Raw genomic sequence first — 25303 nt, 5'->3', positions numbered from 1 at the left:
ACGTGAACTGAACGTAATTGTTTTCGCTTGATGAACGATATTGTCGAACGTGATCATTCTGACGCCCGTGAACGGCGTTCGTCGGCCGTTCATTCTGCGGTCCGTGCCTCCGCGGTCGTCTGTCCTCTCCTCTCTCTTTTCATTCACATGCTCCAATAGCACGCACTGCACGCAGCTCACAACGCGTTGCATCCACGAGACAACGTGAGCTTGTATATCAGCTATTTTAACCAACACGGAAACATGCTGTGCGCCAGGTTTAGAAGCGTCTGCCTTCAGCCCTTCACAATAAGGGTGCAGGAAGACTGGGCACTGGGCAGTGGGCACATAAATATTGTGGGCACCTCAATGTTAAGTTGGATGAAATTATTGCTGTGTGTGTTTCTATATGGGCTGTGTCAATAATTTTGACAAATAATAGCATGCAGCAACGTCTAAACATTTATATTATATATATATAGACATTCAATTTAGAAGTTCTGAACTTGAACTTGAACCAGTTCGTTTTTAAAGTGAACTTTCCCAACACTGCCGTGTATGTTAAAAGGTATTAACATTGTTAGGAGGATGTGTTTGTTGGGGGTGGAAAGAGTAGTGTAGTTAGCACTTTTTGCTTGGATTTAAAGGGCTACTTCACCTCTGGTACAACCAGATCTAGTTGTCCCAGAGGTGAAGTGGCCCTTTAAGGTGAAAAAGTGGATCTTGTGATGCACACACACAACAAACTAGGAACTCTGACTATTAGCCCTATGACCATGTTTCCCAAAAACGAAATATTTCTACTGACTCCACTATTGTATGGTGAAGTATAAGTCACCCCAGTTTTCTGTGATGGCCAAAAAGGTGTCTCACCTTTTTGGCTCCCTCTCCCTCCAGTTCAGGACTACATGGCCCAGGAGGCCACAGGGTACTGGGAGCGATGCACACCGATAGGTTGAAGCTGGTCATCTGGTTGTCCAGGGCGTTGCTCTGGATGCCATGCAGCAGTGAGAGAAGGTGACGCAGCAGCAGGACGTTCTCTTTGGGCAGTCGGCCAATCAGCCTGCAGGAAGAGTTGTGGTCAAACACAGTAAATAAATTGATTTAGTTTTAGTGTCATAGTCTTTTGAATAAAATGTCATTTAGTTTTAGTCATAATTTAGTCCCCTGAAAAGTAATAGTTTTAGTCTAATATTAGTCGACTAAATGAAGACTTTGTTAAATCTACAGTTGATCTAGTCAACTGAAATGTATTTTGGCAGGCCTTGATGGCATCGTAATGACTGATTTTACACTTGGTTGTGTGCTGGAGATAGCAGAACACCTGAGAGCAACCAAACATAAAATAACTCTCTTCTCCACTTGTCCCTCCCTAACGTTTTAGTCTATTTTTTATTTTGTTGACGAAATTGTCAATATATTTAGTCTTAGTTTTAGTCATCACAGCTTAGTTTTTATTTCGTTTTTGTCAGTGAAAAAAACGCAGTCGACAATAATTTTTCGTCATAGTTTTAGTCGACAAAATCAACACCGATGTAGACAGATTCCAGGTTCAACAGTTTCACTGTGCAGACCTGTATTTATTTAGCATATTGTTCTGGAAGATGCTAGGTCCATGGTTAGATTACCTGGTATTCTATAGACAAATCCACAGAGCAGCAATCATTCTGTAGAATCCCTGTAGTTGCGGTGTCCAGCGGCACTGCAACTACAGGGCAGTGCTCTGTGGATTTGTCTATAGTGATGAACAGATGTTTATTTAGATAGCATATTGTTCAGGCAGATGCTGATGTACCGTATAAACATAGCGTCTGACTGCAGCCACCCCTATTGCGAAATGGTAAAAGAAAAAGTAAGAGGAGTTGAACATTTACCGTACATAGTTTTTCCTTTGTGATCTTACTGATTAAAATGATTGAAATGTTTCTGACAAATGCAGCTCAATATGACGTTGTTTTACATCAGTGGTTCTCAACCTGTGGGTCGGGACCCCCAGGGGGGGGTCCCCAAATTATTTGTGGGGGGGTCCCCAGATGATTAACTTCACGTGCAAGGTTTTTTTCTCACTCAAAAGTAAACAAACCAAAATAAAGTTTTAAAAGTCTATAGAGGGTATCTGAACATTTCTAAAGTGACAATTTAAGGAGTTTTTTAATGCATCTAAAATGACAAATTAAACATTGGACAAATTGTCAAATGTTAGAGGCAGAAATTGGGAAAATAGCAGATCTACATGCTCACAACGCCTAACAGAACCATGTTATTCAAAATGTAATGCCTCAACTCTTAGTGCTCGTCAGTTAAACTATGATTATTTTGGGGGTTGCGGCCTGAATAGGTTGAGAACCACTGTATTACATTGTTATACGCCCAGCCTTGTAACAAAAGTGTGTGTGTGTGTGTGTGTGTGTGTGTGTGTGTGTGTGTGTGTGTGTGTGTGTGTGTGTGTGTGTGTGTGTGTGCGTGCGTGCGCACACACGTTACCTTTGTATATCCTGTGCCTGTTCCTCCTCTTCCTGGCGTTGGTCCAGTACGTCCATCCACTCCTCATAGTGGTTGGAGCACAGCAGGCTTCCGGGGATGTTGCGCAGGAAGTCCTGTGGAGCATCGAACGTACGGTCACCATCACCGCAGTGTCACATCTCATATCGTCTCACATCTCATTTACATCAAGTAAATGTAGTGGAGTAAAAGTACAATGTTTGGATCTGAGATGTAGTGAATTAGAAGTAAAAAGTATTGGAAAATGGAAATACTCAACTAAAGTAAAATCAGGCGGGTCACCCGGGCTAAAATCTGTAGCACCCGGCCAAGAGTCTGGTAAAGATTATGCAAATTCCTCCTAAACATGCAAAACAAACTATACTTTTGTGTTTGTTTAAGCAACCTATCCCCCTATGTTGAGGGCAAAAATATGCTCTGATGTCACTGTGATGTCAGGGGAACCAATCTACCAGAATGGGTTTGCCGCTCTGACATTACGCTCTGGCTTCACTGTGATGTCACACTAACAGAATCCCTTTTATGTCCATATATGGAGCTCCCTGATGTCATCAATATCAATGGTGCCCTGTTAGAGAGATCCCTGTGATGCCAGGGGGAACAAATCCCTTTAATGCCCATATATGGAGATATGGAGATCCCTGTGATGCCAGGGGAACAAATCCCTTTTATGCCCATATATGGAAATCCCTGATGTCCACATCACTGTGGCGCGACCTCGCCCTCAGGGGAACCACTCTACCAGAATGGGTTTGCCGCTCTGACATCACGCTCTGGCTTCACTGTGATGTCACACTAACAGAATCCCTTTTATTCCCATATATGGAGTTCCCTGATGCCCTTAGAGAGATCCCTGTGATGCCAGGGGAAACAAAACCTTTTTATGCCCATATATGGAGATATGGAGATCCCTGTGATGCCAGGGGAACAAGTCCCTTTTATGCCCATACATGGAGATCCCTGATCCACTTTCCTGATGTCCACATCCCTGATGTCCACATCACTGTGGCGCGACCTCGCCACTTAGGGCAAGTTTGCTTGTCGCCCTGAGGTGTTCTAACGTTCTATGGCTATTCCTGGGTGTTCAAAGCTCTGCCCTGGAAAAGCTCTCTTTCCCCACAGAGCTACACACAGCAGGCTCCTCTATTCTTATTTAAAAACTATTTTCTCTGCAGATTAAAAGAAGGTGACATTTATGAAACCTGAAATGCTTCATGAGCACCAGTACTGTAGTTGTGTATACTGTATTTGGGCTTGTTCACAATAACCTGTTGTTTCTGTGAAGAAACATTTATTTGAAGAACCAGGTGTTTGATAGGGGGAGTAAGACACTCGCAGATCACTGTTCAATGACACACAGGTCTAGTATTAGAATGCAAATGAATATTATAATCCATGCATGTCCCTTTATGAACATATGTGTTGTTAGGTAATAGGAAAAAAACCTTCATTCACATGAGCTTGCTGTCATCTGTCCAGATTAGAATGGAAATGGATATTAATCCAGATTATATTTTAAGGACAACCTCACCACCGCTGTTATGAACAGCCTGTCCTGCTAGGTCTGAGGACTAAAATAGGATTGGAGCAGATTAAATATGCTGTTACACATAGGAACCCTGCACACACACATACACTCACAGTTAAGTGTATTCACTTTAAAGCATGTACACCCGACACACATACATATGCAGAAATGTGCGCGTACACAAAGGTAAACAAGGGCACAGCTTAACACGGCCCTCAACAATGGTAACAATGACCTTAACCTCTAGCCTTGGATGCAGAATGCACTTAGGCGCTACACTATGTTGTACATCAAGAGCGAAAACAAACCATCTACTACACAAGCACTGAGTTTGTACAGTAAATCTCAAAATATGTATCTATTTTTGCCAAATGTTTGTCTTTTTCAACAAATGTCACAGAAAAGTCTATTTTCACCTATTATAACATGCCCAAAAATGGGACGGCTCAAGTTCATGAGGGTAAATGCGAGCTTGTTCAAGGTCATATGAAGAACATCGCATAATATGAAGTAGGGCATTCACAAATAGTGATTTTTAGTATTTGAATTATTCGACCTCAAAGTATCCGAATAGTCGAATATTCGACAGGACTGGCAAAACTGTCAAATATTAAGTAAGCAAGAGGCGAACATTGTGAAAATAGCCGATCTACATGGTCACAACGCCTCGCGTTGCGAGGCGTTGTGAGCATGTAGATCTGCTATTTTCACAATATTTATCTGCGGAACCGAGTCACATTAAATCTAATACCTACAATTCCAAGTGCTTGTCAGGGTGGGGGTCCCCAGTTTACTGGTCGGACAATGCACAGGCGATTCACAGCAAGGGGAAAAGCAGGCTGTTCCTCCTGAGAAGACTGAGATCGTTTGGGGTGTGCAATAGGATGCTACAGATGTTCTATCAGTCTGTCATGGCAAGTGTCCTCTTTTTTGGTATAACATGTTGGGGTGGCAACAACAGAGCAGGTGACACGTTTAACCTAAACAGACTGGTGAAGAAAGCAGGCTCTGTCGTCGGGTCCTCTCTGCAGGGGGTGGAGGAAGTAACCTGTGTGCGCACAGCGAGGAAGCTGGATTCCATCTTGGAGAACTCCTCCCACCCCCTCCATCTAGAGATCACCAGTTACTGGAGTAAGAGAGGAAACGACCGCTTTACCTACCCAGGACGGAGATGTGAGAGATTAGGAAAATCTTTTGTACCGGCTGCCCTTAAGCTGTACAACGAGACACATAACGGACGCTTGAAAAGGTCTCCCTTCCTAACTTAGACTGACGGAACCTTTGCTGTATTGACATTGACCTCTAAGGAACTATTGCTGTATTGACTTTGACCCAAAAGGACCGTCCAGTAGAGGTCTTCACGGGTCCAATTTGAACTACCCGAACCCAAAAGGACCCGGGGGAAACGGACCCGGACCCATATGGCCCCGTCTATCATTTGGAATTTGAGAACCGTTACCCGATCAGCCCCGAGACGTGATGGATCCGATCCGAACGGCCCCGCCTGTTATTAGAAAAATTGGATCCGATACCCGAGCAGAACGAGAGATCCGAGACCCGAACCTGTCGCCCCGAAATGAAAGAATGCCAACGTTATTATATTAAGAGTTGTATCAGACATATTTCTTACCTAACGTCGCCACGGTGCTGCTGTTGCTGTCAGCGGCGCTGTGCCTCTCGCCAAAAGATGATCTTTTCCCAGACCAGTAAGTCAATGCGGACAGTTTGTAAATACAAATAAATCCATGTTTTTATTCCTTCTTATTTGGCTAGCCAATGCTAATGCTATCGTTTTCTGTCGCATGTGTTGTTCATTATATCTTTCTGCTTTGAGTGTCCATTTTGCTCTGCAGAGCATGACAACACGCAATGACAACTCCATTGTAAACCGTTAACCAAAACGTTACGTTAATATCTTTGATAATAATAACAATCCAACTGATACAGTGAGTGTTGTTGTGACTGAGTGAGTTCTACTTCTCAGTTCTCACAACCAATGCAACAGATTACATGCTGCATCTTTAGTGCCATCGTGTGGCGTTATCTATTTGGTGCAGTTGTTGCGTTCACTTTCACTTCAATCTCGGCCTATCTCGGCTCCACTCGGGTAACAGGAGATACCCGGGGAACCGGGGCAGACGGCCCCGGCCCCGGCCCGCCCCGCGGTAAAAGCTAGAAAACGGCCCCGTTACCCGGCTCGGTTCGGTTCGGATCGCGGGTAATTTCGGATCTCGGGCAGGTCCGAAGACCTCTACCGTCCAGGAAGAGTGCTCATGTGCGTCTTGCGGTGACACGCTTCCTAGTTTCTTCTTTTTTCGCACTGATTTTTTTTTTGACTTTGCACTATTAGTTTGTGTTGGTAGTTTCTGAGTATTTTTGCTTTGTTTAACAATGACAGTGAGATACTTGTTTGCACTAACTAGCATTGACTGCTATGGTCTTTTTTGCAAGACACTTTATGTATATATACTTATATATTATTCGCCCCCTCTATTGATGCACCTTCTCTTTATTGGTACTGTACTGCTCTTTTTTTTGTTCTCTTGTTTCTTTCCCTCTTATCTATTTTTTCTTACGTCTCTGTAACTTTGTAAATAACTGTATACTGCTGTGCTACTACTGGACAACTGAATTTCCCCCTTGGGATAATAAAGGTATCTATCTATCTATCTATCTATTTAAATATGTTTATTTTGGGGGTCACGGCCTAAAAAGGTTTAAGAAGCCCTGGTATAGAACATTAACAAATTCATCCACCAGGGGCATTGACAACTCATTCTTATGACTTCCTATCTAGCCAAGCTTTATAAACTATATATTTTTTAAAGAGAAAAAAAAAAAAGAAATAACGTTGAATAGTGACTTTGATATTCGAATATTTGGTGAATGCCTTAATATGAAGTGTCATTGACAGGGTAGAGTGAGGGAGAAACTATTCAAATAAACATTAATATATTATTATTATTAATATTACCAGACAGTACCTTGAAGACACCAGCGATGATGAAGACATGGTCCCTGGTCAGAGGAAGTTGTAAGATGCCAGAGTCCAGCGAGTCCCTCAGCTCCCGGACGGCCTTGGCCCCAGCTGAGCGACGGAAGATCCCCCGCGTCCATGAGCCCTCATGATACAAGAATACCAGCATGTCCTGTAGGAATACAGAGATATAATATTTACTGTATTTACTGTTAAACCCTCGACTAAAGTCTGACCGATACCATGTTCTTCGGTCCAAAGCCGATCCCCATCTAGGAGAGTCCTAGACTATTATTAAAGTTTCTTTATTTGAGAACATTTTAACTTTTAAGCAAACACATGTATAAAAAATAAATACAAGTAACATTTTGAAAGTTGCCTTCATACAGTGAAACGAACATCAATATTGAGGCGGCAGCAACATCTCAAAAACATTTGTTTTCTACAGTACGTTGATTATCTCCTTCCAATGACCAGTCATGTTGCCATTTTTCTGAACTGACTCCACTGCTGTGTTCCAAAACTAAACAATGAAATGAGCATGGCAGTTTGACTCACATGGATATGAAGTATCAACTGACGATGAGAAAGCATTATCGTTACCACCACCGAATGAATTAAACCTTCGCCAGAAACAGACCGTATCAAATGAGTGATCATTTGGTTCCATTTCTCTAAGGACCTTCCAGGAGGGTGCTCATGTGCGTCTGGCTGTGACTCCCTTTCTAGTTTATTTTCTTTTCAAGTCCTTTTCTTCGCACTGACTTTTTTTTGACACTGCACTATTAGGTTGTGTTAGTAGTTTTTGGGTATTTTTGCTTGTGTTTGACATGACAGTGAGATACTTGTTGCACTAACTAGCATTGACTGCTATGGTCACTTTTGATTCGATTTGGGCACTGTACTATTTTTGATAGTTGTGCTTAAGGACACTTTATGTATATATATGTTACCGGATGTTTGGGTAACGCAGGACGTTCTATGTAAGAGCGCTTGTTTTGTCGTTCACCACACACCAATCACCACCAGGTGGCGACAACAGCCATTCACTAGTGAAGGCGCTGACGTCACTCGTGTGCGACTCTATTTGCGACTTTATTTACTAGCCTAGCCTAGCCTAGCCTAGCCTAGCTTAGCCATTAGCTCCATTGTAGTCACTTGGACAGGGCGTTTATCGTGGGCTTGCCCAGGCCTTACGGCCTGGGCATAAATATAACGATTGCATTCACCACGGCTTCGTAACTCGCGCGGCGCTCCGCTGGCCTGCGCGCCGCTGGCCTGCGCGCCGCTTGCAATGTCGTGGACAATCGAGCGGCTCCGCTCCGCCCCGTGCTGCATGACGAGTGCTACGTTTCTCGACCGTCCTGTTTCTCTATCATCCGGTGACATATATATATATATATATATATATATATATATATATATATATTTATATATTATTCGTTCCCTCTCTTGATGTACCTTGCTCTTTAATGTACTCTGTTCTTGTTTTTCTCTTTTTCTTTTTCTTACTTCTCTGTAACTTTTGTAAATAACCTTATACTGCTGTGCTGCCTCTGGGCAACTGATTTCCCCCCTTGGGATAATAAAGGTATCTATCTATCTATCTATCTATCTATCTATCTGAGTGACTATCGTAAACGATACAGAGCCACCTCTGCCAGGAAAATTTGTTTATTTTTAGACCACAATTATTATATGAGACGATTCAAAGATGACCCAATTCTCCATATAGAAGAATGAACGAGTGACGTCAGGACTTTGGTATTCTATAGTCTAGGGCATTCACCAATTATTCCAATATTTGAATATCAAAGTCACTATGCGATGTTGAATATTCGCTTATTTTTATTGTTTTATAGTTTTCTCTTTAAAAAATATATAGTTTATAAAGCTTGGCTAGATAGGAAGTCATAAGAATGAGATGTCAATGCCCCTGGTGGATGAATTTGTTAATGCTTGTGACCCCCAAAATAAACATATTTGACTGGGGACCCCCACCATGACAAGCACTTGGAATTGTAGGTATTAATTCCACAGATAAATATTGTGAAAATAGCAGATCTACATGCTCACAACGCCTCGCAAACAGATAAAGATTGTGAAAATAGCAGATCTACATGCTCACAACGCCTCGCACACAGATAAATATTGTGAAAATAGCAGATCTACTATGTAGCATGTAGACAATGTTTGCATCTTGCTTACTTAATATTTGACAGTTTGGCCAGTCATGTCGAATATTCGACTATTCGAATACTTTGAGGTTGAATAATTCGAATACTAAAAATCACTATTTGTCACGTATATTGAGTCAGTCCATTGCAGCCGCTCACCATGATTGGCTGAGGCAGAGTGTCCTCTAGACAAATGGAGCTCAGCGGTTGGCCAAAGAGGCAGCCGGAGGCGGAACTCGAGAGGGACATGGAGGAGTCGTTGAGCTGAGGGGAGGAGCCTTTCCAGAAGGCCCAACTGATGATGGAACGCTTTCTTTTGAAGGGCTTCTGAGACAATTCTGAAAATAACAACACAATATTATTATGTTATTATTTTGTTTATTTATTATTATTATTCCTAAAGTGTAGTATTGCATTTGAGATTTTCAAGGTTTAATCTACAGTTTAAAGGACAACTTTATTTTTACAACAAGGGTTCATATTTTAGATTGTAATTAGAGAAAAGAAAAGCAGAGCGTTAAAATGTTTTTATTTACTTTGTTCTATCAGTTTATCATGTTTAGCGTGTTAAAATGTGGGGCATGCATACGCATGGGGGCATGCATACAAGTGGCTAAATATGTCTTTTTAGACACAATAAGTCATCAATTTCTTTATTTATATTTACAGTAACACTTCTAGCCCCCATAAGTCACATCTCACCATGAAAGTTGCGTTGTATCTTGGGAATGGGCTTATTCTGTGTAATAAGCCCATTCCCAAGATACGCATGCCCCCAGCCACTGAAATAAAAATAATTAAAGTCTCTAAAACAATAGAAAGAAGTAAATAAAAACATTTTAACACTCATCTTTTATATTCTTTAATTACAATCTAAAATATGAACCCTTGTTGTAAAAAAACAAAGTTGTCCTTTAAGTGATGAAGCAGGTTGGATAAAATCTAAAAAGATCTTTGAGAATTGTGACCTTCTGGCTAGTGCTTCTTCTTGTTATTCTGTTTATAGCTGCAGCAAAGACCACCACATTATGCCTCAAGACCAAATGGACCCATAATGTCCATTTGGTTCCATTTGTCCACTCTCAGAGTTACAGACCTGAAAGGGTCTATTTAGAACTTGCTTAAGGAAACCTAAGGATCCATAGACCTCATTTTGAGAAGTTAGTGCCAAACTAGCTCTGGTCCATAGCGTTAGTGGACTCTATGTTCGTCTACCTCCCAAATCCTTGGCAAATCCGGAAGACTTGTTCTTCTGGTCCGAAGAGTATAACAAAAACAGTTTCACCCCTGGGGGGCCCAGACTGCGTCCACTATTGAGTAAGCTTTCAACTGTCCACTGATGCCTTTGGTTTGTTGAGGGGCGATACAGTTTTTCGGACCAGACGATGTTCGTCGGAAGGTAGACGAACATAGCGTTAGGGAGAACTCCACTAACGCTATGAACCAGAACTAGTGCCAAACCAGAGTAATTGTCACCAGACTAGCTGTGACAATCAATGGAGAGGAGGTGAATGAGAAACATCCTCTTCTCCTTTTAACACTTATGTTGCTATGATTTCTTCTCTTCAATGTCCCACGTTGCCATGGTTACCACAGACTTCCATGTAATTGCGCAATTGTGTAAAAAGTGCACGCCCATGCCTAGATGATGCACCACGTGTGTGCACACTGTTCACAGCTTTCAAACCAAAAAAATGCTTGGAAATCCGTTCAGGCATTCATGATTTATCAGCCATTATGTTTTCTTCAGATGTAAACAAACATGGCTGCCATTATGTTTTCTTCAGATGTAAACAAACATGGCTGCCATGTTTGAAAGAATGGGTTGGTATGGGGGTTAAACATGCAATTTCGCGATCGCGATCATGCCTAATACATTTCTGGAGGTCCAAAAAACATTTTTGAAAAAAAAAAAAAAAAAAAAAACGGCCCAAACTCGGAAAACTCGGGGTTGGCACAGCGGTAGTACCTTTTCAAACTCTGGAAACTCGGGGTTGGCACCAGATGTGTTAAACTACTTTGTACAGTCAAAGTACCTCTGAGCAATGCATCAAGTCTCAAACTGCTCTGGTGTAACTGGACAACACACATGAAGGTTGAAAACAGTTTGTATTCCATTAAATCACCTATGCCTTCGTGCTGCCGTGATGCGGCAGCAGGGCGCCGCTTCAGAATGAACTGGCACTGCTTGTTAGCCTGCAGCTGCTCTGCCTGCACCGCCATCTGTCTGTCGGGGGTCGGTACTGCGTCCTTGTTACTCTGAGACAGCGGCTCTCTCACATGACTCATCTGGATACTGAAGGGAAACTCGTGGCCTGGTGACAGAGAACAGGATTAAGACAGGGAGGGTGGAATAGACATATATTCTGTCCTCTATCTCAGGGGTTTTCAAAGTGGGTGACGGGGCACCCTGGGGTGCCGTGACGGCAGTCCAGGGGTACCGCGAGATAATTTGATAATATTTGGAATTCATTTGGACACTTGAACAAATATTTATTATCATTTTAAACTTGAAGTACAAAGTTATTTTCAGTCAGTTCTAACCAAAATGGCTATTATCTCAATGTTTTCCTCGCAAAACAAAACTAGTGAAAACAGCCGATCTACAAGCACACAACAGTGATGTTACTAGGTTTTCAAAGTAATGGGCCCCGGGACCCACAGGTGGTCATTCAAATGGGTCCCAGAAAGGTTTTATGAGTCCCCGATAAAATGTTTTCGAGCGCTTTGAGCTTGTAGATCGGCTATTTTCAAAATGTTTGCCTATTTCTTATATTTATTTTACAATTTGGCTAATGTTTGAACTTAGAACTAGGATTTCTAAATACACAAGGCTACAGACACCCATTTAATTATATATAATTATATTTTATATATATATATATATATATATATATATATATATATATATATATATATATATATATATATAATATAATTTAATATATTATAATTTATATTATAAAATCCATGTTAAAATACTAGAGTACAAATGGAACGGGTCCATTTGGTTCTATTTGTTCACTGAGTTACAGACCCATAAAGTTCTATTTGGTTCCTAACTATCATTTATCTGGGCACCCCCTGGACCCCACTTTGAGAACTACTAGTGAAATGTTTTTAGCTGTTCCAGTTTTAACTGATAATAAATCTTTACAGTGTTTATCTTACGCAATACATTAAAAAACGAATTAAACCATCTAACTATAATAGCAACTTGAAATGAAGTAGAGCAGCAGAGACCGCACTAGTTTCAGTGCGCATGCGCCATGTCCCTGCAGTGTAGAGAAGTCACATTTCAGCGCCGTCCCTTTTGTATGACGGTCACCGAATTCATCAGGGCACCCCTTTTGGTGTAGCACCTGACACTATCGTCTGTAAGACTTTCTATGCAGATTTGATTTGTGTTAACGTAGGGTAAAGTAGGATGCCTTCACCCATGAACAATGGTGGCGTCTGTGGACTTTTAAAATGTTTTTTATTTATTTTTATTTATTTTTTGCGACGCGGTAAATTATTTTAACGTGGACTCCAACGGAGGCGGCGCGTCCGCGGGACCCCAGGACCATGACGTGAATGTGTCTCTAGGCAACGTGAACGCGTGTATGACGCGGAACGCGTAGGTCAGGGGTCGGCAATAGGCGGCCCGCGGGCCAAAACTGGCCACTCAGAAATTATTTCTGGCCCCTCAGATTATTTTGAGATTTATTCATTTTATTTTACTTTTTGTTTAAACAATACTGACAGTCCCACTAGATTGGTAGCACTACGAGCGAACGAACGTGTCGCTGCTCTGGACCCTCTCTCTCTCACTCACTCACACACACACACACACACACACACACACACACACACACACACACACACACACACACACACACACACACACACACACACACACACAGAGAGTCACACCAGGCAGCAGTGGAGTGGTGCTGCTGCTGCTGCTGTGAGCTTGTACCGTTGTAGGCTACCTGTGGTCAAACTGCTTCTGTCTTGAGTGGAAACTAACTGGTGCCATATCCATGCTTTATCTTTGGTGCTGTGTCTAAAGTCCTTGCAAGCAGCCAAAACTGTCACGGCAAAGCCGTGGTGCTTCTCAAATGGCTTTGCGTAGATGAGACCAGGTAGGTAGGATAAACACAAAGTTTGCTGTCCATATTCCTCTTTAAACGCCCCTTTTCACTGTTTACTCCTCTTTCTTCATGTCTTTGGATTGTGTTCTCTTGCCAACTAGAAGCAGATAAGGCTGAATGTTTGGCGTTGTCTAGCTGTCTGTCTTTCTGCACAAGTAGGCTTGCAGCTGCACTCAACGGTAATTCACACTAACGACCAATGTTTGATCCAACGTGCAGCGGTGTCGCGCAGAATGCGCACATTATTCAATCTACAAACTCACAAGGCGTCGTGCTGCACAGCGTTGTGAGATGTGCAAAGTGATTTATTATGAATCATGCATATGTGTATGTAATGTTGTAGCCTACTTGCAGCAGAGAAGAGGGGAATAATAATTATGAACATAAATAAAAGTATGTAATCATTAAAATTATTTTAGGCTCCACTAATCAGTCCTATTTGCAAATAGAAAGAGGGGAAAACAGCTTGTTTTTCCACACATAGGTCTATATATTTATCTTTTTCTTTTTTAATCACAGATGCCTATGTCTTGTAAGGCAGTCTTGGAGTTCCAGTATTGTTTAACTATGACTTTCTTAAAATAGACTTTAATTTTTTCATTTAATGTTCTGGCCCGCCATCTAATTGGCCCGAAAGAAATTGGCCCGAGGCCAAATCTAATTGCCGACCCCTGCCGTAGGTAATGACGTCTCTGACACAATGCCTCGCGATGCAAGGTGTTGTGTTATCTGCTGTTTTCACTAGTTTAGTACATTTTATAGATGATAAATACAAAACGGTTTTGAACATAACGATATGCTATAAATATAAGGTGCTAGGAGTGAAAATTATAATGTAGGGGTGCCTCGGATTAAAAAAATATTTATGGGGTGCCCTAAGACAAAAACGTTTGGGAACCCCTTCTCTTATCTATATGGATATATGGACACAGTACCTAAACAGATTTTCAATCAGCCTGATGTAATTTTGTGCTCAGGGGTAAACGTCAACCCCGTTGTATCTTGTCATTGACTTTACTTTACAACTGTTCATAGGTAAATACAAGGTAGCAGGTCTTGCTAACAAAATGGAGGACCCTGAGAAAGGTCCTGGACAACATCATGGAGTAGGAGACTCACTGACCAATCAAAGGGTAGGGTGCGTTGTCCCTCTTTGAGAAAACCCACAGCTGGTAGTCTTTCACGTTGCCCTAAGAAACAGAGATATCGTATAAAACCAAGCAGTGGTAGATAAGAACATTACAGACAACAGACAAGTACATTTACTTGAGTACTGTAAGTAATTTTTTTGAGTTTTTGTTTTGGGGAAATGTTCTACATTTCATTTCAACATATTTACTTGAGTATATACCAGTAAGACTCCCTAATCGGGAGATAAGATCCTTCAGGTCACCCCGGTTGCTGGGGGGAGTTACAGTGCAGCTGCAGTGGCGGGGGTCCGCCACTAGGTGGCGCTCTACAGCCGAGGTGGACGCGTGGGTACCAGCACCGGCTCTCCCGGTCGCTCCTAGCCCGAGTTACGACGCTTAATGTGCACTGCAGTGGCGGGGGGCGCAACAACTTTTGCATCCATTCTGGAGCACCAGGAGTCGGTGGTCCCCGGGAATTCCCCGTGAGCAGCCCCGTTTGGGTGGTCATTTGGTCATTTTTACACTTTTTGGCGGTGGTGCCAGGGGGTCCCTGGGAGGGATGGAGGTTGTGGTTTGGCAGGCAAGGAGTGTGTGTGCAAAGTATGGCATGGATTGGGGCAACGGTGGCGGAGATATGAGTAGGGCAAAAGTGTGACATGACGGACGGACAGACAGACAGACTGACTGACTGACTGACAGACAGCCGGTGGAGGTTTTGATAGTAACTGCGACCTGAGACAGAAAACGTTAAAAGCACCAAGAGACACAACCCCTTGTAGAGCAGAGAGAAAGATATTTCAGAAACTGGGACAGGGTGGGAGCACTGAGGACCAGATACACAACAATCACTGTCTATTCCAACCACAACACTCATTTTGAGGTCACACTAATTAGTTGAAGTAGCTTCATGTAGTTAGCCACCAAAAGTCAAGGGGGGCAACTTTAATCAAGGATGAAATTCATTCATGTTGGTTGGCAAAGGAAAACGCTTTTGGTCAATGGTGATGCTCTGCATCTGACACAGTCATAATGTTGCTAACAAGCAAGTATGTTATCCAAATAGTCAGAGAAAGAATGAAGTGCACATGCACATAGGTGTAGATAACACAGCCTTTCCAGACAAATGGAAACAACATCATAAAATATTGTCATATCTGTCGAGTATTGATTGATTGAATACTTTATTAGCAGGAATGGATTGTTAGCAGTTACAGGTAGGATAGTCAAAGGTTATGCTAAAAGGATAACACAAAAAGCCAAAGGGGGCTTGTTTTCACCTGCATTTGAACCGCAGTCGCCCACATAAACCACAGATCTACCAATCGTCCAAAAGGAAATTCACCTTTACCCAAGGCAAGGTTATTAGGGATATTAGGCTTCTGGTCTTCAGCCAGGACTACTCTGTCCGTCTGTCCGTCACGTCACACTTTTGCCCTACTCTTATCTCCAGCACCGTTGGCCCTATCCATGCCAAACTTTGCACACACACTCCTTGGATGGCAACTCACAACCTCCAACCTCATTTCTCACACGGCCCTCTTCTAGTGCCAACATCAGGCCGATTTTTCCAAAACACATTTTTGGACACTGCTCCTACAGATTTTGGCCTAAAGCGGTTCACAGTATCTCTAAAGTCATGTCATCAACATGGATCTGTCCCATTTCCCATATTCCCTCCTGATTGGCTACGAATGCCTTCTGAAGTTTGTGTATGCGATCTGACGGTCGCTGATCTCCCGATTAGGGAGTCTTACTGGTTATTATACAACCAGGACCAGCCAGACATGACCTTAGACTATGTCATCTTCCACTGGAGGCCACAGGCCATTGATTATACAGCACTCCATCAGTCGCTTGGAACGCAGCTATTTGGAATGTGACTGATGATGTAACATCTTGAGCCCAGTACTCACCGCAATGCCAAACTGCTGTAGGGCCAATCGGACCACCTCATTGGTTGAATCACAGTTACTGACTGCAAGAGTTTTGATCTGAACCAGGAGGGAGATATTACAGCATTGAATAGCAGCTTATATTGAAGCCAATGGTAGTGAGCATAATGTCTATAATAATGCACACACACAAAGTCACAGGAACAAAGTATTACTGTATGGCAATACTATACTACAGTGTTTCTCAACCTTTCTTCTGCATGGGCACACTTTTCATGTCCCAAGAATCCATGGACACACCAACATAATACGGGGGTGTAAATATCGTCACTGTCAGGAAGAAACCTTGTATCTCCAAGTTTCAAATGTGTACGTTTCTTCGCAAAGTAAAGCCCTGCTTCATCATACAAGGCCGTCGCACAACAGTAGTGAAAACAGCAGATCTACAAGCACACAACGCCTCGCACCACGAGGCGTTGTGTGCTTGTAGATCGGCGGTTTTCACTAGTTTAAATCATTTTTAAAATGATAAATACTGGCTTTCAAGCAGTTTCAAGGGGCACACTTGACCCTTCTCAGGGGCACACCAAAGGTCCCCAGGCACATTGGTTGAGAAAAACTGCTATATTACTATGAAATTGTATTCAAAATACATGCAAACATGCAAACCTACATCAGCCAAGCTGTTGATTCCCTTCCCGTAGACTTTGAGAGGGATGGTTTTAGGCTCCTCCTTCTCTTTCTCTTCTTTAATTCGGCTAGAGAAGGAGAGAGGAGGGAAATCACAGACAATAAGGAATATGTGAGTGCTTATGGGCAAAAGATATGACAACTCCACTACAAAATGACACCACAGCCATGAATAAGATTCAAGTGATTCCATTCTTTGTAACAGACTTGGTCTGGCCCCTCTCAGTTGCAGTGGCGTCAGTTCAGAAAAAGCTAAGGTATGGCAACATGACTGGTGTCTTGCACCACCAGTCATGTTGCCATACCTTAGCAACAGGCATGATACATTTATTTTAAGAAGTACATTCTATTTTCCCCCCCGTTTCTACGGTTTCTTGGGCTGGATATGGCAGCCTGGAATGGTTGTTCAAGTGCAGAAAACCTAAACTTGACATTAGTTAGTAAACGTGCCACAATTAACAGTAATGCATTGCACCTGTGCAGCTGACCTGCGGAACCTGGGAATATACCATCTTGTCAAGATGGGGAGAATACAAGTGTGGAGAATATAATTATAATACCTTGTTAAAGTGACCATTTTGTTAAATTTTGCATTTGTAGTTATTTTACTGTAATTTAACAACATAATAACCAGCACAGATAGACAAAGAGACATTCATGGATTTATATTTATATATATTTAAGTCACTTTTATTTTCCTCCCTGGACCCAGGGTATGGCAGCTGCATACCCTTGCCATACCTAATTGACGCCCCTGCTCAGTTGTGATTGGATTTCCCTCCCTGGGGCACCAATTAGGGCCCAGTATGCAGATATGGGGTATGTTTATCACCACGCACGCACGCACGCACGCACGCACGCACGCACGCACGCACGCACGCACGCACGCACGCACGCACGCACACACACACACACACACACACACACACACACACACACACACACACACACACACACACACAGATGTGTAGTGTAGTGTTCACCCTCACACTTTTATGAGTTTACCTCTTGAGGAGGGACAGCCATTTCTCTTTCTGGTCTGTGGAGCTGTGGAAGAGATGGAATCGTAAACATTAGAACGGCATAAACCTCACAGCCACCACCAGAGCTGCTCCCTTTAAACGCGTAATGTTTTGCTTTAACTATTGAAAAATAGCAGATCTACAAGCTCACAGCTGCGAGCTTGTAAATCTGCATTTTTTTTTTTTAATCGTGAAAATGTGTGCACGTCTTTGAATATTTTCACCCGATTCTATAAGTCTTCTAAATCCTTCTAAGGTTTTTTGAAAAACCTATGTTTCTATGTCAGTGGTGCTCAAACCTTTTCATGTGAAGGACCCCCAAAATGTTATGTATTTGGCCACGGAACCCCATCTCAAAATATTTAGTTCCAGGGACCCCCCAGAAGCAAAATTTGAGTTACAAATGTTCGCTTTAAAAATACATATATTCAAAGATTTGCACACATTTTCACGACTTTTCAAAAATAGCAGATCTACAAGCTTGCAGCGCGGCACTCGGTGCCGCGCTGTGAGCTTGTAGATCTGCTATTTTTCAATAGTTAAAGCATTAAATAATTCTAGGCCTAAATGGGTTAAATCTCTAAAGAGTCTTTTTTGTATATTATTTAAATCGTTTTGAGAGAAAAAAAATGCTGCTATTTGTTCCAAAGCGACAGCAAAATATTGCTGCTATTTGTTTCAAAAAGCTTTATACTCTGTATATATAACATGCTTTTTTACGACACAACGTGACATAGCTCTGTTTACACAATGCTGTACCCCCTCCAACTGTATATACACGTTCCCCATTTTCAACAGTTTTTATTATATTTTGACACTTGCTTTGGCAATGTATACGTATGTTTTCTCATGCCAATAAAGCTCCTTTGAATTGTGTACATATTTCTGTCCATGTAACTAGAAAGCCCAACGGGATCCATAGAGAAATTATCGTATTGAGCCTTTGCACACTGCGGCCATTTTGTTCTTACATGAACAAGTCCTTTAAGTGGAGTACAATTCTAATATCCTATCCTATGGCGATAGGGCTGTCACAATTATTACATAATCGTCTAATCGCAATTATTTGACATAATCGCGATTGTTTTTCATAATCGTTTCCATGTTGAAAAATCTTCATATATATTTTACGTACATATTTCTTTATAAAGTAATAAACAAAAACACAATTAAATCGTTAATCGCAATTATTTGAGTGACGATTAATCGTCCTGTAAAATGTCATAATCGTGACAGCCCTATATGGAGATAGTCAAGTAACATCACAATCACATAATATGTGATGTTACTTGATAGTCATATTTTGCATCAAAAAGGGATTTTTCAGTTCATGTTTTGAGGTCATGGTTTGTCCCTAGGTTTTGATGGAACTCATGCAGCTGCAATATGTTCACTGCTGAAACATAAACAGTACATTTTACAGCTTTATGTCATGTGATGTAAACCTACTGGCCTAAGCCTGCAGATTGTTATGGTGTGTTTTATGGGAACAAGCATTAAAGGACAACTTTACTTTTTTACAACAAGGGTTCATATTTTAGATTGTAATTAAAGAATATAAAAGATGAGTGTTAAAATTATTTCATTTACTTCTTTCTATTGTTTTAGAGATTCTTATTTCAGTGGTTAGGGGCATGCATACAAGTGGCTAAATATGTCATTTTACACAGAATAAACCCATTCCCAAGATACAATGCAACCTTTCATGGTTGGATATGACATATGGGGGCTAGAAGTGTTACTGTAAATAGCAATAAAGGAACTGCTGGCTTATTTTGTCTAAAAATACATGTTTAGCCACTTGTACGCATGCCCCACATTTTAGCACGGTAAACGCATTAAAACAATTGAACGAAGCAAATGAAAACATTTTTACAACTCACTTTTTATTTTCTCTAATTACAATCTAAAATATGAACCCTTGTTGTAAAAAAACAAAGTTGTCCTTTAAGCAATCTAGCATTGTATTGCAAACGTGGCTTTGTGTGTGTGTGTGTGTGTGTGTGTGTGTGTGTGTGTGTGTGTGTGTGTGTGTGTGTGTCTGTCTGTCTGTCTGTCTGTCTGTCTGTCTGTCTGTCTGTCTGTCTGTCTGTCTGTCTGTCTGTCTGTCTGTCTGTCTGTCTGTCTGTCTGTCTGTCTGTCTGTCTGTCTGTCTGTCTGTCTGTCTGAGTGAGTGTGTGTGTGTGTGTGTGTGTGTGTGTGTGTGTGTGTGTGTGTGTGTGTGTGTGTGTGTGTGTGTGTGTGTGTGTGTGTGTGTGTGTGTGTGTGTGTGCATATCTCCATAATATACAGTACATGGATCTCCATATATGAATAATGCCATGGCATGGTGCGACCTCGCCTGACCGTATCCGTCTGGACAGGTAACTGTGGTTCCCCTGACACATCACTGTGACATCATAGTGATGTCAGATATCAGAGCAGGGATCTCCATAAATGGGCATAAACAGGTGACATCACAGTGATGTCAGATACTCAGAGCAGTGTGATCTCCATATGGGTATAAAAGGGATTCTGTCAGGGATCTCCATATATAGGCATACGAGGGATTGTATCCACACTAACAGAATCCATGATGGCCAAGACAGAAGGCGCTAAAGGGTGAGGTCGCTTTTCGCCCTTAGAAAACTGGTACCTTTGAAAACTTGAAATAGGACATTCTGCATAACGAGTACTTTCTACTTTTGGTAGCCAACTTTAAGTACATTTTGTTACCAATACATTGGTAAAACAAATTATAAGCACTTTTTCCACCACTCTCTCTCTGTGTGTGTGTGTGTGTGTGTGTGTGTGTGTGTGTGTGTGTGTGTGTGTGTGTGTGTGTGTGTGTGTGTGTGTGTGTGTGCAGGGGTGAGATGCCATGGGCTCGCATGGGCTCGGCGAGCCCACACTTATTTTACTGCACGCACGCCTCATATGCACATATTAATTAACAATAAAAACAGCGTGCGCGCATGACGTCATGAATTTAGAGGACCCACACTTCTAAAATCCATATCACACCACTGTGTGTGTGTGTGTGTGTGTGTGTGTGTGTGTGTGTGTGTGTGTGTGTGTGTGTACGTGCGTGCACGCGCGCGTGTTTGTGTGTGTGTGTGTGTGCGTGGGTGCGTGACGTGTGTACAACAGTAGGCTTACCTGAACGTAGCAACACAGTTGCAGGTGGGCCAGCCCAAGACAAAGCCCCTCTCAGGGCTGGTACTCCCCTCACACATGTTTGTGTGTGTGTGTGTGTGTGTGTGTGTGTGTGTGTGTGTGTGTGTGTGTGTGTGTGTGTGTGTGTGTGTGTGTGTGTGTGTGTGTGTACGTGCGCGCGCGCGTGCGTGTTTGTGTGTGTGTGTGCATGGGTGCGTGACGTGTGTACAACAGTAGGCTTACCTGAACGTAGCAACACAGTTGCAGGTGGGCCAGCCCAAGACAAAGCCCCTCTCAGGGCTGGTACTCCCCTCACACATGTTTGTGTGTGTGTGTGTGTGTGTGTGTGTGTGTGTGTGTGTGTGTGTGTGTGTGTGTGTGTGTGTGTGTGTACGTGCGCGCGCGCGCGTGTTTGTGTGTGTGTGTGCATGGGTGCGTGACGTGTGTACAACAGTAGGCTTACCTGAACGTAGCAACACAGTTGCAGGTGGGCCAGCCCAAGACAAAGCCCCTCTCAGGGCTGGTACTCCCCTCACACACCTCCTCCATGCATCCTGAGGTCCACATCTCACACACACGCACCTGAGCCTTCTGCTTGAACTGGCTGCCTGACCTGAGAAGAGACAGAGATGTGGAAACACCAGGGACGTGCAGAGAACGTTAGAGAGGCCGACATTTCTAAAAGGGGTCGTCTATTTTCGGTGCTTGATACCACACTGAATCAGCGTTGTTTTTGACAGCAACTTTTGATTTCGTTTTAGTCATAGTCTTTTGAATAAAATGTCATTTAGTCACAATTTAGTCACCTGAAATTGTTTAGTTTTATTCTAATTTTAGTCGACTAAATGTCATTAGGTTTTTAGGCGACTAAATCTACAGTTGATTTGGTGAACTGAACTGTATTTTGGCAGGCCTTGATGACATTGAAAAGGCTGATTTTACACCTGGTTGCGTGCTGAAAATAGCCAATCTACGTTTTTGTCTAGTTTTTATTTTGTTGCCGAAATTGTCAATACATTTGGTCTTAGTTTTAGTCATCACAGCTTAGTTTTTATTTTGTTTTTATTTAGTTTTCGTCAGTGAAAAAAATGCAGGCGACAAACATTTTTCGTCATAGTTTTAGTCGACAAAATCAACACTGCACTGAATTAATAATCAAGTCAATACTGGAAGTGTGGCATACGGCATCTATGTCTACACAGAGAGGGCAATTATTTCAACATAAGATGCTGCATTCAAGTTCAGGAGAGTTTGGGAAATTTCTCTTGACTGCTGCCTTTGGGTATATATGGCATGGAAAGGGGCCATTTGTCTTTCACCACAGTAAAAACTGCATTCATGGTATGGAGAGGGCACTTTTTTACAAACTGATAAAAGGGCTGGGGCTCAAGCCCCCTTTGATGTCTACTGTATGTGTGCATGTGCCTGGGAAACACATGTGCACAACACAACAACTGTATAATATAACTATTTTGGCTACTGAAGAAGTCTCAACATCTGTACATATATGTTTTGTATTTAATGTTGTTTTCTCCACGCACCAGAGTGGCCACTGCCCCCAATCCCGGCAGAGTAGTGCCGGTGCAGTGCATTGAGTGACCCTGGTCTTTCCCTAATAGGACTGATCGTGGATAGCTACTGGGACCAAAGAAGGTCTCAGCAAGAACAGTCACCAACGTCATTTTAGGCTCCATGGCCATCCGCCATGACACTTTGGGTGGCGGAAGTGCCACCCAAAATAACATTAGCGTCTATGAGCACTTTGTCACTTCCGCCACCCAAAAGTGTCATGGCGGCGTCCCATGGTGTGCCAACTTCCGGGTGTTGTCTGTTCCTGCCTAACCTTCCTTGACTGGGACGTAAGTCAGGACTTGATCACCCTGGCTGGGTCACCTGGGCGAGGGTGTATGATGTTGGTAGACCCGAAACACCCGTCGACCCCAGGCTACATCAATGATGATACGTCCCAGTTGCATCCTCGTGATGTTTTTTTTTTTTTCATTATTCTCTCTCTCTTTTTCATTTTACCCCTGGGCACTGTAAGTGTTGTTTGTATGGCCTGCGTAGATTGTATAACAGGATGGGACTGTGCACTGGGTGGTATGAATGAGGTGTTCAAGAGGAAATCTATAAAAAATATTGAACACGGACACAACAAATTAACTAATGTTTGTTAATTGCGACCGTAGGTCGCAGTTACTTTTACACTCTCATACTATCCAAACCTCCACCAGCTATCCTTCCTTCCTTCCTTCCTTCCTTCCGTCACGTCACTCGTCACACGTCACACTTTCCCCCTACTCATATCTCCGCCACCGTTGCCCCAATCCATGCCAAAATTTCCACACAAACTCCTTGCCTGCCAAACTACAACCTCCAAGGACCCCCGGAGGGGGACCCCCAGGTGTAAAAAATTACCAAATGTGCAAAAATGACCACCCCAACGGGGCTGCTCACAGGGAATTCCCGGGGACCACCGACTCCTGGTGCTCCAGAACGGATGCAAAAGTGGTGGCGCCCCCAGTGGAGGACCCCCTCCACTGCAGCTCACATAAAATGCCTTAACTCGGGCTAGGAGCGACCGGGAGAGCCGGGGCCGGTACCTATTTGTCCGCCTCGGCGGTGCGGAGACCCCACCCCTCATTTCTCACATGGCCCTCTTCTAGCGCCACCATGAGGCCGATTCTTGCAAAACACATTTTTGGACACTGCTCCTACAATTTTTGCCCTAAAATCACGCAAATCGGTACACAGTATGTCTACACTCATGTCATCAACTTGGATCTGTCCCATATAGCGCCACCTTCAGGCCGATTTTTTAAAACACATTTTTGGACACTGCTCCTACAATCTTTGCCCTAAAATCATGCAAATCGCTACACAGTATGTCTACACTCATCTCATCAACATGGATCTGTCCCATATAGCGCCACCTTCAGGCCGATTTTTTAAAACACATTTCTGGACACTGCTCCTACAGATTTTGCCCTAAAATCACGCAAATCGCTACACAGTATGTCTACACTCATGTCATCAACATGGACCTGTCCCATATAGCGCCACAATCAGGCCGATTTTTTCCAACACATTTTTGGACACTGCTCCTACAGATTTTGCCCTAAAATCACACAAATCGCACAGTATCTCTTCAGTCATGTAATCAAAACGCATCTGTCCCATCTAGCGCGACCATCAGGACGATTTTGGTAAAACAAACTTTTACCCTATTTGTGGAGATAAGCGACCAACGGTCGCTTATCTCCCGATTAGGGAGTCTTACTGGTATATTTGAAGGATAGACTTAGCACCTAGAGTGCCCAACATGTTCCCACACATGTTAATGATTCCACCCGTGAAGTGCCGCGGCCCGATAAACACGCCCACAGATGTGTTAACTGGTTACCTTGGTAACCCATAGCACCCGCGCTACCGTGACCGGGAGTGAGGGAAAAGACTCAGTTTCCCATGATGCCTCGCAAAATACTACATCCGGCGACATCCGGTTGTCCATTGAATTGTATTCCTCCTGGCTGCAGAAAAAAGCATAAATCTCAGCTTCTTTTCCCATATTGCGCATTTGGTCAAAACGGCCTGTTTACTATGGAACATAATTTACACACGGATCATTGCGGTTGTAAGATGTTGGTCGTCCCCCAGGACAAAAGTTCACTCGTCCTAGACAATCTGCCCTCCTGGCCCCCAAACTGTGGAATAAATTCCTTGTCGCACTTAGAACTACAAGTGCCTAGCTTCCGCCGTGGACTGAAGACTTACCTCTTCAGACTCCACCTAAACCCATAGCACCACTGTAACACTCCCCCTCCCTCAATGACTACACCACACATGAAGCTAGATAGCATTTTTAGGTTTTAGAAGTTTTTCACTGATTAGGTGTGTGGCTACCTATGTTATTGTTTTTCTAGTTTGATATTCCTATGCATTTGTTATAATGTTGTTAATGTACTGACATATTATCTTGCTTATTATAGTAATGTGTATTACCTGCTTATTGTAAGTCGCTTTGGATTAAAAGCGTCTGCCTAAACTGTAAACTGTCGTCCGTCCGTCCGTCCGTCCGTCCGTCCGTCCGTCCATTGGACACATGGTGTGCACACAGAGCCCCAGAGAATCAGGT

The 25303-nt window shown here is 42.8% G+C and overlaps 1 protein-coding gene across 1 annotated transcript in view; it reads right to left on the bottom strand.

Annotated features, from left to right (window-relative positions):
• Window positions 1-25303, bottom strand: part of LOC308280353 (rho GTPase-activating protein 20-like) — a gene marked incomplete at its 3' end in the record, with an annotated part of 55992 nt that overhangs the window by 8222 nt on the left and 22467 nt on the right. Inside the window, exons 4-13 of the mRNA XM_080720615.1 lie at window positions 21632-21781; window positions 18017-18058; window positions 16995-17079; window positions 16343-16420; window positions 14423-14489; window positions 11290-11478; window positions 9323-9501; window positions 6994-7158; window positions 2464-2576; window positions 853-1042 (exon numbers count right to left, since the gene is read on the bottom strand). Coding sequence (XP_080576741.1) covers window positions 853-1042; window positions 2464-2576; window positions 6994-7158; window positions 9323-9501; window positions 11290-11478; window positions 14423-14489; window positions 16343-16420; window positions 16995-17079; window positions 18017-18058; window positions 21632-21781 — 1258 coding nt within the window. The remainder of the gene's footprint in view (window positions 1-852; window positions 1043-2463; window positions 2577-6993; window positions 7159-9322; window positions 9502-11289; window positions 11479-14422; window positions 14490-16342; window positions 16421-16994; window positions 17080-18016; window positions 18059-21631; window positions 21782-25303) is intronic.

The sequence above is a fragment of the Nannobrachium achirus genome (assembly GCF_963921795.1).
Source record: "Nannobrachium achirus genome assembly, chromosome: 24".
Classification (NCBI taxonomy): Eukaryota; Metazoa; Chordata; class Actinopteri; order Myctophiformes; family Myctophidae; genus Nannobrachium; species Nannobrachium achirus.
This window is presented reverse-complemented; position numbering and strand designations above follow the sequence as displayed.